At 36.0% G+C, this 19,013-nt stretch overlaps 1 protein-coding gene and 1 long non-coding RNA gene across 8 annotated transcripts; both read left to right on the forward strand.

The window, feature by feature from the left end:
- Window positions 1-2,789: 2,789 nt before the first annotated feature.
- Window positions 2,790-6,945, forward strand: LOC148927045 (uncharacterized). The gene is made up of 2 exons (XM_089069551.1): window positions 2,790-2,918; window positions 6,279-6,945. The coding sequence occupies exons 1-2, from the start codon at window positions 2,811-2,813 to the stop codon at window positions 6,897-6,899; spliced, it is 729 nt and encodes a 242-aa protein (XP_088925677.1). The 5' UTR covers window positions 2,790-2,810; the 3' UTR covers window positions 6,900-6,945.
- A 6,612-nt stretch (window positions 6,946-13,557) lies between these two features.
- On the forward strand, window positions 13,558-18,925 carry LOC148927046 (uncharacterized). 7 transcript variants are annotated; one of them, XR_016137808.1, is made up of 7 exons: window positions 13,558-13,686; window positions 13,871-13,960; window positions 14,700-15,235; window positions 15,321-15,638; window positions 15,752-15,810; window positions 16,738-17,537; window positions 17,861-18,925. It is a non-coding gene; the product is annotated as an uncharacterized LOC148927046 (long non-coding RNA). The 7 variants fall into 7 exon arrangements; XR_016137811.1 differs by having other exon boundaries at window positions 16,925-17,537; XR_016137806.1 differs by having other exon boundaries at window positions 15,321-15,568.
- The last annotated feature ends 88 nt before the right edge of the window (window positions 18,926-19,013 follow it).

Raw genomic sequence — 19,013 nt, forward strand, 5'->3', positions numbered from 1 at the left:
AAAATATGACAAATGCATCTTTGATGAAAATACTTACCATTTATAACCGGGGCACAAGCCGCAATTAAGTCGGCAATACTTGCAGTGTTAGCGGTTGCATTATCAAAACCAACAGAAAAAAACCTTATTGCACAATCTATATTCATTCAAAACTTGAATAATTAAAGCAGCAATCGCGGGTGCGGTGTGTGGTGTAGGAAATTGTCTAAAACCAATCAAACGCTTGTGCAGCGTCCAACTATTGTCCAAAAAATGACATGTAATGCCCATATAAGAATTTCTTTTAAAAGAATCAGTCCACACATCAGAGCAAATATTTACTTTGTGACCCAGGGTGGACAAAAGACGTATTACTTCTCTTTGTTTTTCAAAAAATTGTCTGTTGTTAGATCTTTGGTGTGAAGTTGCGGGTATTCTTTTAGCACCCACATTAAAAGCGGTTTGCATAGTGACTTCATATTTTTTGTCATCAAAAAAATTGAATGGCAAATGCTTCATTGCAGCCCATCTAACCATGGCATCTTGAGCGACTTTATGATCATATTTAAAAAGAGGCGTACCTGTTGTTTCAGACGCACCGGTCGGGAAGTTTAGTTGGGTTTGGGATTTAGCGGTCCCATATTCGATCGGATGCTTTGTCTTTAAGTGACGATGGAGAGTACCATAGCCCCCACCGGCCGAAAATGGGTAGAATTTATCGCAATAGTTACAATATGCCACAAATTCACCGGTCTCTTGTTGAGTGGTTCCATCTAGTACCGGGACTTTTTTATAATGTTTAACAAAAATATCCGATTTCAACGCCTTCTTAGTTTTACCTCGCCCGGTTTGAGTTTGAGGAGGAGGAACCGCTTCATCATTTTCACCAACTAGTCCGGCGCTCGTCGGAGGATATTGTTCCGATCCTCCATCTCCGGTTTCACCATTACCATCGTCGTCGTCGGATGATAAATGCACGTTCCCATAAGAGTGATAAGACTCGTAACCTTCGCCGCCACCGGCACTCATATGGCTAAGTACCATGGCAGCCCTATGATCTTCTTCTGCCTACAAATATTATATACAAACGGAAACGGTGTAAGTGTAACTATATAAATAAATGTGTAGTACCAAAAACAAGAATATATTTATATATTATATATAGTTGTGAATTTAAATAGAATTTGTAAAATTAATTTCCAACAACCAACTTACTTGCAAACGCATAGCGGTTTGTCGGGAAACCTCATCCATAACGTCACGACGACTAGGGCGCCTTGATTTCCGACGACCACTTTCATCTTGGTCTTGGGCAATTCCCTTGCCCCGATCACCACCACGACGAGATGAAGACATTTTGGAAATTGAAAAATAAAGAGAGAGACGAGAGAGTATGATAATGATACGATGATAGTAGTGAGTAGTGACTAGTGAGGGATGAATAGATGATATTATGATAGACAATTGAAGTAAATTATAAGAACAACAACTTGAGCAAATTAAAGAGAATGGAGATAGAGATGAGAGAAATTGTGAGATTGAGAAGAGAAATCCTTGTTAACACAAGAATGAGGTGAGTAGAAATGAAGGGGAAGGGGGTATGTTGGGGTTTGTATACTAAAAGATGCTTCGAGCGTACATGCCTTTGTACAGTCAGCTTGTGCATGTATACGAGAAACGCCACATCCACTTGTTTACCTAATTATGAGAATAAATAATATAATATAATGGTTTATTATTGAAATATAATAAACAAGTCTAAGGCTTTTTACTAAGAAGGTCAAGTATGGAAATTTGATGAACCTCCTCATGAGTTTTCCAGTAGGGGACTTGGCCAGATCTAGTAAGAAGAAAAACGTATTCACAACCTAGATAGGCTTTGGCTACCTATTGGTACGGTTGCGGTGTTTGTGATAATTCTCTCTTACCTAAGACGAGATTAGTAACACCGGTGTGGTAAAGCACTGAAAGGATCTAAAGTGAAATGTATTCTTTATTGCTATCTACCGTAAGAATATATTTCGGAAATTTTAGTATTTTCTAGTCTATGGAATTAATATCTATATTGTTTATTCAATCAAACGCCACTTTGACTTATCAATATGTGAGAGTTTGTACGTAACTCAAGTTCATGATATCTTGGGTGGTAGTAATTGAATAACATGAAGGTATTGGAATATTATTTCATAGGATTCGCGTGCCCAGTGTGGTATGATTAAATCCCTAAGGGGTGATCCCCAAGAGGTGTTTGAAAAAGGAATTTATTATTCAGAAAACTGCGCAGTTGGAATTTATTCCACGAATAATAAATAAAGTTTCAAACTAGAAAAACTCTTTGGAGAATTAATTTATTCTAGTCACATAGCAGACAAAAGAATTAAATTGATGGATCAAGATAATCTTAAACGCGGGAAATATTATAAAATAAAATGGACCCAAGTTATTTGTAATTTGGTGATTTAAGTGGGAGTGCAATATTATTCTTTAGTGGAACAAAATAATATTCCATTGATAATATATTAAATCATGGGTCATTTGATTTAATTAGTAATTTATCTAATGGGTGAGCCCAACACTTAAATCATTCCATGGATCCCCAAACCTAGCCCAACAAGTCCATTATAAATAGTGATGAGATGTGGAAACCCTAGAACACAACACAATTCACAACACTCCTCCAAACCCTAGCCGCCGCCGGCGGTTTTCTCTCTCTCTCTCGTGCCTCGGTTTACGTGCCTTGGCACGTGGGAGAATTAGGGTTTGAGTTTGTGATTGGGTTTTCTCTAGATCTCTTCAAGACTATTTTGATTATCTAAGATCCGCCCACACGGATGGAGAATCAAGGACTAGGGAATAGGTTGGAAGATTCACGGTCGATAAACCAAGGATCTCCGGGTGGTGCAGCTAGCAACTACGATCCTATGACGGATCAAAATGAGGTAACAATCCAATCTACATCAAATTGCATGATTATGTGTTTATTTGATGTTAAATCTATAGATCTAGGTTAATTGCATGAAATTGGAATCGAATGCATAACCACCTAAATAGATCCGTTCTAGGGCCTATTTGATTTCCGTGTCTTCCGCTGCGGTATGTGCCAACAACTGGTATCAGAGCCAATTTTTAGGCTCTGGTTATGTATTTGATTAATTGAATTTTTCGAAAATTGTAGTGTTAAAACTTGGGATTTTCGAAAATAATGCAATGTTTGATTGGATCTATGTTTTTCTTGATTTCAATTTTTGGATCTATGATATGATGTTCTAGATCGATGAAAGAATATTATGAATCTTGGATTTTATTCAAGTTTTTCACAAAGATATTCTAGATCTATGATGAACATCATTAGATCTATATATTCTAAGTAATATGTACTAGATTATATGTTTGTAATTACATATATGTATATGTTTAAGTGAATATATGTTTTTAAATCAAGAAATAAAGTGGTCCATGATTGAATACTTGGATCGATGAAAGAATATTATGAATCTTGGATTTTATTCAAGTTTTTCACAAGAATATTCTAGATCTAGGTAAGTATTCATAGATCTATAGTTTTTATGTTCTTAATATGCAAGAATAATTTAAATTGCTAAATGCTAGATGTTTAAATATACATATTTGATATGAACATAAAAGATTGTTACAAGAGTAAGAAACGATTAATTAAGATTTAAGATCGCGGTCAAGCGAAGCGACCGCGATGAATCAAGTTAATTAAATTGAAAACGATTAAACGATCACAAGGGTTTGAACCCTAGTTGTGTTCGGATACCGGGCTGCCTTCATCGGGGATCGCCGATCCAGATCTGGTGAGATAAGGCGGCGGCGGTCTTCGGCTGGTCGGAGGCGTCGGCGGGCAGCAGCTCCGGCAGCCGCTGCATCGTCTTCGGACAGCAGCGCCGGGCAGCGGCTGCACAGCCACGTGACAGCAGCGAGCTCCAGCAGCTACGTCGTCTTCGGGCGACAGTGGAGAGGCTGACCGGCGGCAGCAGCGACAGCCACAGTCAGCGGCGTCTCCAGCGGGCAGCAGCAGTGGCGTCGTCGTCGTCTTCGGGCGCCGGCGGACAGCAGCTGCAGCAGCGCCGTCTTCGGGCGGCGGCAGGCAGCGGCAGAGGCGGCCACTGCAGTGGGAGCAGCCGCGGGAGGCGGCGGCGGTCGGGCGCGGCAGCCCAAACCCTAATTAGGGTTTTGGGTCTCGTCGTCTCGTTCTTCATTTTCGTTTTCGTTTGTTTTCGTTTCTTAAGGCACAAGCTATTTATAATTGTGGTTTAAAATCCTAAACCTAGAATATTTAAAATATCTTGTGGGAATTAGAATGATTTTGTCATTAAAGTCAAGATTCTAATTTAAAAAATGAATATTTGCCTTCTTTAAAATTGCCAATTGAATAATTAGTCAAATAATTGATTTAATTTGTTAATTAGTTGATTTTGGTGGATTATATCCATCTAGATAATATCATGGTAATTAACATAAGGAAATTCAAATATTTGTTAGAACTAATTTTTGGCTTTTCCGTAATTGGATAGAATTTTAAAGAATATATTCTTAATATGCTTTCATGTTTTAATTTTAAGGTTTAATTGAAATTGTCTTAATTTTAATTGGTGTGTTATGGAATTATTTCCTAGAAATATACCTAAGGAAAAGACATAAGTTTTTCAATGGTTAAAACTTTGAAATTTTCGAAAATTGCATAGGAAATAATTGGATGGATTTTAATTGGAATTCAATTCCTAGTTTGAATTTTGTCTTTAATTTGATGTAGATGGATTTTATTTCATCTAGATAACATCGGTTTAATTAAAGAAGTGAAAAATTCATTTGGCATTAACATGCTACTTAAATCCTAAATTATTAAAGTTTTAAAATGATTAATTGGATTTTAATTGGAATTCAATTCCTAGTTTAATTTGAATTTTATCTTTAATTTTGATGAAGGTGAATTTGTTTCATCTAGATAACATCGAATTGATTTAAAGATATGAGAAATTCATAGAGCATTAATTTTGCTATTAAAATCCTTAATTATTTATTTAAGTTGAATTTTGTCTTTAATTTTGATAAAGGTGAATTTTATTTCATCTAGAAAATATCATGTTGAATTAAAGATGTAATAAGATTCTACTTGTAATGTGATTTTATGAAAGCTATAAGAATTTTAATTCTCAAATTTAATTGGTGTGTTTTAAATGGATTTAGTCTTAATTGGATAAGTGCGGATTTTTATATCCAAGTGGGCATTTTAAATTAAGACTTAGCTAATCTTTTATGATATACACCTAGACATTAATTTTAGGATAATGATGGATTAATTCTATCTAAGTAAATCCTAATAGTATTAAAAGGTAATTCTAATAATCAAGATACGTTATTTTAACTAATAATGTATGATTATTTAAGATTGGACTTAATGTCTAGATAATCTTGTTCATGTGAAGGTAGAACTTTGTTTCTATCTATATAATCTATTTAAGATGCTTAATTAAATAATCAAGTTTCATCTTTATGGTTATGTGAACCTTTTGTAAATGTGTTTGCATGTTTTATTGATGATAATAGATATTTAATTGTGGGTTATGATTTTATTTGCTAAAGTCTAGTTTAACTCATGCATCGCCTATGTACTTATTGCCTCACATGCATAGCTAGTACATGTTTAATTGTTCTTTGAATGTGGATATCTGCCTTATCTGCTTAAGTAATAATTAAACTATTAAAACCACAAATAAGAAAATATGAAGCGATAATTACAACACGTTTGTATATGGCCTCCATAAAATTGGTCTTAGTGCGAAGTAGTGACCGGCCTGTCTTTACGGGAGGAGCATTACCAGTTCGTAAGTTTTGACTTCTCTAGATAAAGGATTATTAAAATCGTAAAATTAGTTTTTCAGTAATATCGCGACTGGTTTTTACCGGAGCAATATTGCTGCCAAATTATAAGGATTGTATTTTAATAATGCTTAGAGGGAGCTATAGGAGGAGGTGCTTGTCCGGTCCGACCTTTCTTTAGAGGAGTTCACGCACAAGTAAAGAATCCTTAGTGCTTAATTTTATGGTTATACGCTTTAGCATTGTTAGTCAGCCATGCCATTCTTATGGTCTCTGGACTATCTGTCGACATTGTGGCCAGTAAAAATAATGAATTTCTTGCATGAATAAGACTCGGCTTCCTAGTAGAAGAACGTTTGTGCATGATTTTTGGATGTAAAATTGATGAATTGTTTTGTGGTTATTTGCAATTCTTTGAAATTTTACATGTTTATATTATTGGTGTTTATTCTCAGCTTGAACGAAAGATGTTTGATACTTGGGATATTTATTATGCCATACTTAGTTCGAGGAAGCATGACTCTGAATTGTTTAAGGAATGGAAAAGTAAGCTTGATGTTGATCGTTTGATCAATGACTTGAGGTTGATTCTCAGCAAGAATCGTCCGCCCACATACCATCTACAAGGAGAGGACAAGAAGTTTCGTGATCAGTGGCATACCGCGGAATGTCATCTCAAGGGCTTCGTTTTAGCCAATGTTGGCAATGCCCTTGAGAGGTTTGACGATCCCAAAAGGCCGCTGGTCAACAAGCCCACGTGGTTTGAAGAAAAGTCCTCTAAGGTACGAGCTGGTATAGCCGTGAAGCATTTAAGGAATGATGTTTTTGAAGAGGGCCGAGACGTGGGGGTATATGCCCTAGTCATGCTTGGCTACTTCAATCAACTTCACTTGTCGGGGGGGAAAATTGACCCAGAAACCCAACAGATGATGATCCTTGATGGGCTTCCAGATAGCTTTAATGAAGTCAGAGATGAAATTTTGTTTAGCGACAAAAGATTTTCATTTTTGGAGCTTTATAACAAGCTTGTGGCTGCTCAAACTAAGATGAACAGAAGGGGTGGACCTTTGAGATGATCATGTTCAAGTCAGAAGAGTTTATTTTGCTTTATTTACATTGTTGAATTTTGAGTTTTTGATATTGTTTGGTTTTGATATCATATGGATTATTGATATGGAATTTTTACTTCCTAGTTTATCAATTGTGTTTTTGGATTATCGATGTCATTTTATAATGCTTGCATTATTAGATAAATGAAGTTTTGATTATCCAATTATTTATGACATCAAATGTAACATGGTTAATATCAAAATATTTACTTGTGGTTAAACTTGTTGATTCAATTGTTATGAAGTTTTCTTCTAGAAATATTGATTATTAAGTTTCTTTAATCCTTAAGTCTTTTGAACCATTATTTTGTTGATGAGTCAATAGAACGTTAATGTTCGACATGGATTCAATACAAAATAAAATGATCTTATGATCGCGTTTGTTCAAATAAAGGTGTAAGAAAAATAATCACAATAATTGATTACAAGACAAGTAAATTAAATTCAACTAGAAACAAGATAAGTATTTTTATAAATACTAGAAGTTCTTGTATAGTAAATATAGTATGCACATTAAATTTATTTTAATGTTCCAAGCCTAGAGTTGACTATTTAATTAGTTATTATTTTATTTATTTTGTTGTGAAAGTGATAATTAAAATAGTGGGAGCTTTTCTTAATGAATAATTAAATTCTAAGTGTTTAATAAGAGCGTCATGGCTCGTTTTATTAAACTAGGATGAATTTAACTCCAGACACTGTTTAAATTGTTTTAATAGCCTTAAAGAATATTGAGACTGCTATTTTTCTACTTTTAAAAGTGGGAGCTAAATTTTGTCTCATAGAATATTCATAAATGGAATTAAGGTAATGTTTAGTAGAGTTAAAGGGGTTCACACCCTAGGATGAAAGAGGTGATGAATTGCACACTTTTTAAGACTCTAATAACATTAAAAGACATTTCCAAGTTAGCTATTAAAAATTAGAATTACTTTTGGATTTCCAAAGAAAGTATTTCTAAAGATCACAACAAATGCTTAAATAAATGAACTCTTGGAATTTATGACTATAAAACAAAGAATGCAATCATTCGGTTTTATTTGTTATAAGGACTAATTTCCAGTTAGTCATTGTGATGAGGTAATTATGTTCATACATAAATTTACATCACAAGTAATATAGCAAGGATAATACCAATTTAGGTTGGTATTATATAATTAAAGTTTTGGGAATCATATTCGACATGATTAAAACTTTATATATTGCTATAAGTACTCTACTTTAATTAGTAGAAATTCAGAAGGATCAAAATAATGGATTTTGATAGAGGAATATGTATAAGTGCACTTGAGAAAGGCACATAAAATTATTCCACTGGATCAAATGGCCTAGAAATATTTTGATCAAATATTCGTGCTCCTTAGGAAGAATTAAGGTTATAAATTACAAGTATATTTTCGTTTCATGTACTCTAGCAAACTATGTTGGTAGATTCTTTTATAAAGAATTATAGTTTTGAGTACATAGTGGCCAAAGCCTGCTTTCAGTATAAGTGGGAGAAAGAAATTGTGCGTGAATGTGTAGCACAAGGCCAATAAAGCGGTAGGTATACTCGAAAGCATTCTTTGAGTATAAGTGGGAGATTGTTGGGGTTTGTATACTAAAAGATGCTTCGAGCGTACATGCCTTTGTACAGTCAGCTTGTGCATGTATACGAGAAACGCCACATCCACTTGTTTACCTAATTATGAGAATAAATAATATAATATAATGGTTTATTATTGAAATATAATAAACAAGTCTAAGGCTTTTTACTAAGAAGGTCAAGTAGGGAAATTCGATGAACCTCCTCATGAGTTTTCCAGTAGGGGACTTGGCCAGATCTAGTAAGAAGAAAAACGTATTCACAACTTAGATAGGCTTTGGCTACCTATTGGTACGGTTGCGGTGTTTGTGATAATTCTCTCTTACCTAAGACGAGATTAGTAACACCGGTGTGGTAAAGCACTGAAAGGATCTAAAGTGAAATGTATTCTTTATTGCTATCTACCGTAAGAATATATTTCGGAAATTTTAGTATTTTCTAGTCTATGGAATTAATATCTATATTGTTTATTCAATCAAACGCCACTTTGACTTATCAATATGTGAGAGTTTGTACGTAACTCAAGTTCATGATATCTTGGGTGGTAGTAATTGAATAACATGAAGGTATTGGAATATTATTTCATAGGATTCGCGTGCCCAGTGTGGTATGATTAAATCCCTAAGGGGTGATCCCCAAGAGGTGTTTGAAAAAGGAATTTATTATTCAGAAAACTGCGCAGTTGGAATTTATTCCACAAATAATAAATAAAGTTTCAAACTAGAAAAACTCTTTGGAGAATTAATTTATTCTAGTCACATAGCAGACAAAAGAATTAAATTGATGGATCAAGATAATCTTAAACGCGGGAAATATTATAAAATAAAATGGACCCAAGTTATTTGTAATTTGGTGATTTAAGTGGGAGTGCAATATTATTCTTTAGTGGAACAAAATAATATTCCATTGATAATATATTAAATCATGGGTCATTTGATTTAATTAGTAATTTATCTAATGGGTGAGCCCAACACTTAAATCATTCCATGGATCCCCAAACCTAGCCCAACAAGTCCATTATAAATAGTGAGGAGATGTGGAAACCCTAGAACACAACACAATTCACAACACTCCTCCAAACCCTAGCCGCCGCCGGCGGTTTTCTCTCTCTCTCTCTCTCGTGCCTCGGTTTACGTGCCTTGGCACGTGGGAGAATTAGGGTTTGAGTTTGTGATTGGGTTTTCTCTAGATCTCTTCAAGACTATTTTGATTATCTAAGATCCGCCCACATGGATGGAGAATCAAGGACTAGGGAATAGGTTGGAAGATTCACGGTCGATAAACCAAGGATCTCCGGGTGGTGCAGCTAGCAACTACGATCCTATGACGGATCAAAATGAGGTAACAATCCAATCTACATTAAATTGCATGATTATGTGTTTATTTGATGTTAAATCTATAGATCTAGGTTAATTGCATGAAATTGGAATCGAATGCATAACCACCTAAATAGATTCGTTCTAGGGCCTATTTGATTTCCGTGTCTTCCGCTGCGGTATGTGCCAACAGGGTATTTATAGGAGAAAAATCAGAAATAAAAAAAAAACAAAAAAAAAAAAATTTTGAATTTTGAATCGGCCGGTAAACCGCCGGTTTCTCGCCGAAAACCGGCGGTTTGGGCGGTAAACCGCCGGTTCCACTGACAAAAACCGCCGGTTTCCCTGCCGTTCTGGACACCTACGCCTGCAACCCTAGCCTGCACGCCTGAAAAGCTGCCGGAACCGCCGGTTAAAGCTGTCGGAACCGCCGAAAACCGGCGGTTTGGTACACGGTTTCTGACAGAAACCGGCGGTTTCTGCGCCCTACGCCTGCACCCCTATACCCTAACCCCTGAAAAGCTGCCGGAACCGCCGGTTTCCGGCGAACTGGCGGTTACGGTTCTTGTTTTATCGCGAACCTGAACCGGCCCGCCTAAACCGCCGACGCATACCCGGTTCCGAACCGCCACCGCGGTTTCGGTTCACGGTTCCGAACCGCCGGTGACGGTTCCGGGCCGGTTCGGACGGGCCGGTTCGGTTTGGTGACGGCTAAGACTATGGCTTCTCGGTCCATTGTTTGAAGGACTGAGGTTAAATTTTAGAGTATAGGGAATTGGGTCAAGAAGAGCGGCTCAAATTTTAGTACTACCTGTGAGTGTGTTGCTATGTGTGTGCGTGTGTTTTTTTGTTGTGTGTGTGTGTGTGTGTGTTTTTTTTGCTCTGTGTGTGTGTTTTGCTGTGTGTGTGTGTGTGTGTTTTGCTGTGTGTGTGTGCGTGTGTTTTTTTTTGCTCTGTGTGTGTGAGTGTGTTGCTATGTGTGTGCATGTGTTTTTTTTGGGGTGTGTGTGTGAGTGTGAGTGTGTTGCTATGTGTGTGTGGATTTTTTTTTCAATAATTAAAATTTTTAAAATTTTAATTTTATCATAAAATTGGATGATTTTAAATTCAAATATAATATAAAATAATATTTATATAATTTTGTTAAATTTTAAAATAAGTAAAATATAAAATGAAATGTAATGGAATGGTCATTCTTTAGCTAAATTGAATGAATGGTTATTCCCATGGGGAATGGAATGGTGATTCCTAAGAAAATAAAATACCAAGCAAATGAATGGAATTGAGGTAGGAATGCCATTCCATTCCATTATACCAAGCATGACCTTAAAGTCATCGTACAGGAGAGCCACTTCACCTCTCCCACCACGAAACACGAGATCGACCACAGCCCCCGCCTCGCCACCTCCATCCACGCCGTCGCCCGCCTCTCTTCTTCTCTCCAGGCCCAAATTGCCAGAACCCTCGCCTTCACCCACCGCGGCGCCGTCATGCTCACCACCCCCTCGCCCTCAATTTCTCCAGAGGCATCGCCCTGCTCCAGGTGCTGGAGCAGAGCGATGAGACTCTGTCACGGCTGCAGACTGGCTGACTCGCCACCGCAGAAGGACGATGTCCTTTTGGCGGTGGCGAGGCACCAAAGCCTGGGGCTGGCGATGATGGCGGGGAACGCGAGGGGGGAGAAGAGGGGCGTGACGCCATGGCCGTTGGACGACGGGGCGGGGTGGATCGAGCACGGGTGGTTCGGGGTGGGGATCGGGGATCCTGAGCCCGGGAGGTGTGGGGAGTTGAGGGAGGTGTCGGTGTCAAAGATTGTAGGGAGTCCGTGGTTTAATATGGAGGGAGAGGTCGTCGGGGTTGCGTCGTGGGAGGTGAAGGACGAGGCGGATCGATTCTCGGTGGGTTTCGCGGCGCCGGCGTCGAGTGTTAGAGCGGTGGCGGAGTATGTGAGGATGAAAGGGGGGAAGAACTGCTTGTGATGGATAGTTGGGTCGATGGTCATGTCTATTATGGACAAGATATTTGTTAACGATTTATTATGTTACTACTTCCTACTCCCTCCGTCCCACGAAAGATGTCACACTTGTGGGACGACACAAGATTTTAGGAGGTTTTATTTTGTGTGTTAAATGGAGAGAGAAAATATAATTTTTATATTCATATGAGAGATAACTTTTTCCAAAAAGAAAAATGTGACATCTTTTGTGAAACAAACTGAAAAAGAAAGTCTGATATCTTTTATGGGACGAATGGAGTACTTAGTTGCAACTTATTTCTACATTTTTTAAAAACTGAATTATAAATTATCTTGTAGGTGTCTTTTAAACACATGGAAATGTTAAGTGTGTTTAGGATCGGCTTTCAAAAAATCACATAATTCAACAAAGAAGAGTACTATGATACTTTTGAAAATTGCAAACTTTGATTTATAATTTAGTTTTTAAGAAGTGCGGAAAGGAGCAAAAGTTGACCATATTTCATGATTTATTTATTAATTTACTCTTTTATTATAGGATAACATATAAGTACGCTAATGTCCTAAAACAAAGTTGAATGATGTACATTAGTTTAAATATGCATCATTTCAACTTGACTATCGACTAATGGGGGCACCTAGAATATGGCAAAATGGACCTTGAACCTCGTTTAGCTCCATCGCAGATTCTCTAATAAATGCATCGAGGTTTGCATCACCTCTTCTCGTTCCGTCGAGGTAGTTTATTAGTAAGAGCAACTCCAAGGAAGAGGGTAAATGAAGAGGTAAAGAGAAATAACTACCATTTTTACATATTCTTCATAAAATTTCATGCTCCAAGAGAAAGGGTATTTGAGGAGGTATTATACCTTCTTTCATGTTGAGGAGGTATCTTTACCACTTCAAGATAGAAAAGGTATAAAGTTAATTATTTTGTTTGCTTTTTGAATTTACCTTCTTTCCTTGTAGTGCATTACTTTTTAAGAAGTTATAATAACTTTTTTGAGGAGGTAAATGAGAAATATACCTTCTCAATATACCTTTCCCCCTTAGAGATGCTCTAAGGATTCTGTTTAAGAAATTAATTTGATTTTTTAATTTTTTAATTAAACATAGAGTAGTCATAATCTTAAAAATTGAAAAGTGTAATTTTAGAATTATGAAATACATTCAATTATAATAGCTACAAAGGTAAGAGAAATTATGTCTTTATTATATTACCAATTAATACTATTATGAAAATCTTAATACAATTACTAAAATTATGAATCATAATATTATTATGTTCTCAATTGATAACATATTATACAAATTTGAATATAATAGTACTAAAATTAGTGAATCATTTTATCGATTAAAAATGTAATTAAAGAAATCTCACTTCCATTATTATGCCAATTAAATAAGTAAACGTGGAATCATATTCATGGAATAATCAACTTCAACAAAATTAATTTGATGACTAACAAATGGCCCTAAGATACTAAGCTAAAATTAAGAAACAATTGTGATTAAGTAACTAATAATAATAATAATAATAATAATAATAATAATAATAATAATAATAATAATAAAGTAAAATAATTATAGGAGATAGTATATTCCAACCAATTGGGCTGGATACATATTATGATTTCTCAATGTATGGCCCAATATTTTAATATGTTTTCTGACAAATAACTTAGGTCCAAATATATTCATAATTATTCACACCTAATGTCCTCAAAAGAAATAATTTTCAGATATTCATATATTGATTCTAATTTCTAAATACAATCGGCAAAATTCAGGTGAAAAAAGGAATTATATTTAATAAAACATCTTCTTCCTTTGATTTAACGACCGACTTCTGCTTTCACCGATTTCTTCGATTTTCAGGTGATTAATTTTGCAATTATATTCCAGAATTTCACATTGAATTTTGCCTGGGCATTAATTTCCTGTACACTTACGTTGTGAATTATTGTTTCTGTTCCATAATTGCATAAATTGTGTGAATTTTCAAAACCCTAATTGAACCCTTATTGATGATCGATTATCTAAGATTTTTGTATCGTTGCAGAGATTACGAGTTGGAGCTTTGTAGATCAAGCATCTTTTTGAAGATTTTAACAGTGATTCTGACAAAAAAAAAAAAAAGTTTACTTTGCAGGTACCCTTTTTTCTAAATGTTTCTGAAAGATTAGTGCTTTTTTTTTTTTTTTTTCTAAATTTTGCTGCTGTCATATATAGTAGGCTATGGTAACTTACTGTTTATTGAATCTGAGTATTTGCTGGTTTTCTTTTGATCACATGGTATAATTGTTTCCTGTTGGATTCTTAGCTGTGTGAGGAGAAGCATTTATTTTTGATTCTAAAGTTTGTGGGTGATACTTAGATAAATGGATAGTGCAAAAATGTATTTTGAGCAAGTGAGCTGTCCTAATTATGAATGCAAGCTGGCTAATTAAGTGGATTTTTATGGGAGCATTAATTAAGCTCAAACTATCTGCAAGAAAGAATAATTCTTTCAGAGAACTCAAGGTAGTTGTTACGGATTGAGATATTAGGAGTCGATATAAAAGTTCCAGATTTGGTATAGAGTTAAAGAAGTAGCATCCATTGAATTATCTGGTTATATTGTTTGATAATATTGATACAAAGTTGCATTTATAACTTCTTATTTTTAAAGCTTGTACATGCATATAATGGGAAAAATGTCCGCTGATGGGTGTCTTTGGTCTTTGCTTTGCTGCCATTTAACATTCTGTGTTGATCCCTGCAATGCTCCTTTTATTTCATTTTAAACTGCATTCCATCATCATTTCTGTGTGGGACTTGGAATGCATCTGCAGTGTAGTTTCAGGGTTAAGGTAAATCTCTATATAACATGCATTTTGGTTTTCTTTTAGGCACAGGTTTGTCAGTGTCCTGTCGTCATATTCAACCCTTCTGAGCGTTGGTTTGATGCGTATATATTCTAGTAATACAACATTGCCATGCAAGATTGTGTTAACTGGTTTCTCAACACTGATAGTTTGTGGAAACTGATGCCATGTCAGCATCTACAAAATTTGATATATCTAGTAGTCCTGATAGGCCATTGTATGCATCTGGCCGCCGTGGTTTCTTTGGTACCACCTCACTGGACAGATTAGGTAGCTTTCAGGAGAACTTGGAGAACCCACTTTTATCAAGTCTGCCAAGTATGACAAGAAGCAATGAATCGGTAACTCAAAATGATGTAGTCAACTTCTTCCATAGTGTGCGTATTGGTCCAAAGTCCATGGTCGTAGATCATAAGTTGAATAGGCCGGCAGATTTTAAGCGGCTTGCCCCTGGAAGACTCTCTTCCGGCATCTTCGAAAAGCAAACATCTAACTTCCCACGCACTAGACGATCTCAGACGCCTAAAATCTGGTGTGCGGGAAGGTGGTACTAGAGCTAGGTAATTGTTACTAATCTTATCCGGTCCCTTATATTTCTTACCCATCTGAAGTGAGCAGCATATTATAATGTTCCACCTTCATCAGGGAACGCGTGAAGATATTCAATGACTGTTTATAAGAAGTTAACAAGTGTTTCCATGCTATTCCATCGAGAAAGGGATCCCGACTGGATGCCTTGTCAATCGATTGTTCAGCATCTGGGATGGGTGTTAGAAATAGGGATTGCAAAACCATGATATTTCAAGTGATTGCAAAAGGAATTATATTAATAAAACATCTTCTTTGTTTGATTTATTGACCCTTCTGCTTTCACCGATTTCTTCGATTTTCAGGTGATTAATTTTGCAATTATATTTGAGAATTTCACATTGAATTTTGCCTGGGCATTAATTTCCTGTACACGTACGTGTGAATTATTGTTTATGTTCTATAATTGCATAAATTATGTGAATTTTCAAAACCCTAATTGAACCCTTATTGATGATCGATTATCTAAGATGTTTGTATCATTGCAGAGATTACAAGTTGGAGCTTTGTAGATCAAGCATCTTTTTGAAGATTTTAACAATGATTGGTACCCTTTTCTCTAAATATTTCTGAAAGGATTAGTGCTGTTTTTTTCCTAAATTTTTCTGCTGTCAGATATAGTAGGCTATGGTAAACTTACTGTTTATTGAATCTGAGTATTTGCTGGTTTTTCTTTTGATCACATGGTATATTCTTTTTCTGTTGGTAGTTGATGTGGTTTCTTAGCTGTGTGAGGAGAAGCATTTATTTGGCTTCTAAAGTTTGTAGGAGATAAATGGATAGTGCCAAAATATATTTTGAGCAAGTGATCAATTATGAATGCATGCTGGTTAATTAAGTACACTCCCTCCGTCCCTCTGTAGCTGAATCGTATTCTTTTTTGGTTTGTCCCACTGTAGTGAGTCGTTTCTTTTTTGGCAAAAAGCAACAACTTTTCTTCTCTCTTACTTTATTCTCTCTTCATCTCTCTACCTTTTTCCTTTCCTACTTTATCATTCATTTACTTAACTCACTTAACACAAGTTTTCTTAAATCTCGTGCCGTAAAGAAACACCTCTACTACAGAGGGACGGATGGAGTATATTTTTATGGGAGCATTAATTAAGCTCAATTATTTGTAACACAAAGGTTCAACATTTAGACTATCTGCAAGAAAAAATAAATCTTTGAGAGAACTCAAGGTAGATATTAGGAGTCGATATAAAAGTTCCAGATTTGGTATAACGTTAAAGATGGTAGCATCCGTTGTATTATCTGGCTACATTGTTCGATTATATTGATACAAAGTTGCATTTATAACTTTTTTATTTTTGAAGGCTTGTACATGCATATAATGGGAAAGTGTCTGGTGATGGGCGTTTTTGCTTTACTATCATTTAACATTGTGTGTTGATTCCTGCAAAGATCCTTTTCTTTCATTCAAAACTGCATTCCACTGCAGTTTCTATATAACATGCATTTTGGTTTCTTTTAGGCACAGGTTTGTCAGTGTCCTGTCGCCATATTCAACCCTTCTGAGTGTTGGTTTGATGCGTATATATTCTAGTAATACAACATTGCCATGCAAGATTGTGTTAACTGGTTTCTCAACACTGATAGTTTGTGGAAACTGATGCCATGTCATCATCTACAAAATTTGATATATCTAGTAGTCCTGATAGGTCATTGTATGCATCTAGCCACCGTTGTTCCTTTGGTACCGCCTCAGTGGATAACCCACTTTTACCAAGTCTGCCCAAGTATGACAAGAAGCAATGCATCGGTAACTCAAAATGACGTAGTCAACTTCTTCCATTGTGCGTGTTGATCCACGGTCACGTTCCATGGTCGTAGATCATAAGTTGAATAGGCCAGCAGATATTAAGCGACTTGCTAGTGCTGCTGTTGGCATGCCCCTGGAAGATTCTCTTCTGGCATCTTCGAAAAGCAGGCAACTATCTTCCCTTCCCCCACACTAGACAATCTCAGACGCCTAAAATCTGGTGTGCGGGATAGATATTATAATGTTCCACCTTCATTAGGGAACGCTTGAAGATATTCAATGACTGTTTATCAGTAGTTGGCACGTGTTTCCCTGCTATTCCGTTGAGAAAGAGATCCTGGCTGGATGCCTTGTCGATCAATCGTTCAGCATCTGGAGCGGGTTTTGGGAGAAAGGGATTGCAAAACCATGCTTTTTCAAGTGGTATTGAGTTGGATCGACAAAGGTCTGAAGAAGGGACAAAGAATACCATTCCAAGAAAGCACACTCGAACTTCTAAGGCTGATGCTAGGGTTTGTGCTCATTTCCTTCTTTCTTTCCCATTGTCACTATTTGTTCTTTTTCTTCTTTTGTTTCTCTGTGAATTTCCAAAAGGAACTCTGTTTTTCTTAAAAAGACATCACGATGCCTATTTCTTGTCTCATATTTTTCATGCTCATGATTTTGAAGGAAAAATTACTCAATGACCTTGCATGCTTCTGTCAAATTAATTGTTTTTTGTTTATCCATGTTATTCTTGTCATGAATTGATGTTGGACTTCCATAGGTACTTGATTGAAATTGATCACTAAAACCATTTTATCGAAGGCCTGACTTTATATTTCCTTACAATTAGATGGATGCACATACTACTATCCTTGCCTGGCCACCTGCTACTATGGATAAGGACAGGGATGCACTAAGAGTATCTAGTTCTAATTCAGTTCAGGGTGAGGATCAAACTATATCCATTGCTGTTGATGGTTGGGAGATTTCCAAAATGAAGAAAAAGCGCACAGGTATAAGGATAGACTATGCTGGTAGTTCAATGACAACAAAAGCAGTTCCCGAAACATTTCAGCGTATGCATCTAGTGTTTAGTTCTTGCTTTGGTTTGTTTTTCCTTATGTGCTTGTTAAGAATTGATATACTCCCTCCGTCCCCGAAATGTTGTCCATGTTTGACTCGACATGAGTTTTAAGAAAAGTGAGTCGAAAAATATGCATGTGTTAAAAAGAACCTTATAGGAACCACTGGTTTAGTTGAGCCTTGTGTTTTCCTCTAACTAATCTGGTTCCTTCGCAAAATAATAAAGGTGGGAATCATGTTTGTTAAAAAGAATCTTATTTAACAAATATCCTTATTTGTATGACCGTATTAACTTATACTAGTATTTAGGAAAATGGTAATTGTGTGTATTTTCTGAACGGGTGACTTCAAAGTTTCCTTAGATGCATATTTAATTTAGGAAAATGCATGGTAGTCAATTTGGCTAGTTGCCTAGTTGCGACTATAGTCCGCAGTGTATAATACTTGGAGTGTGTGTTCAAATTTAGGTAAGGAGTCCAAGTCTTATAGGGTTGAGTTATTCCTTATAAAACTATATTGCAGGAGTTATATGTTTCTACATTTAAACATAGTTTTTTGTTTTCCTTTTTCCCAAAACATTTCAGCGTATGTGTTTAGTTTTTGCTTTCGTTTGCTTCATGATATTTTTGTCAAATTGGAGCTTCAAGTGTGTCTAGATATCTATATTATCCTTAGTTTGAGTATTTTGAAGGAAGATCAATAATATGCACAACTCATGTACCAACATTTGATAGAGATTTAGAATTTCGCAGTAATAATAGGATGATGTTATCACATTTGTAATTGGTGCTGCCTTTTTGAGCAGTATGGTAAATTGACAACTTAGCTTCAACATTTTGTTTGATTGAAAATGCATTTTTGAGCTGTTTGTGTTTGTGTTTGTGTTTGTGTTTGATGCTATAAGCAATTGTTTATCTCGA

The sequence above is a fragment of the Salvia hispanica genome, chromosome 4, assembly GCF_029641045.1.
Source record: "Salvia hispanica isolate PSC_SH4W2 chromosome 4, Shi_PSC_v1, whole genome shotgun sequence".
Classification (NCBI taxonomy): Eukaryota; Viridiplantae; Streptophyta; class Magnoliopsida; order Lamiales; family Lamiaceae; genus Salvia; species Salvia hispanica.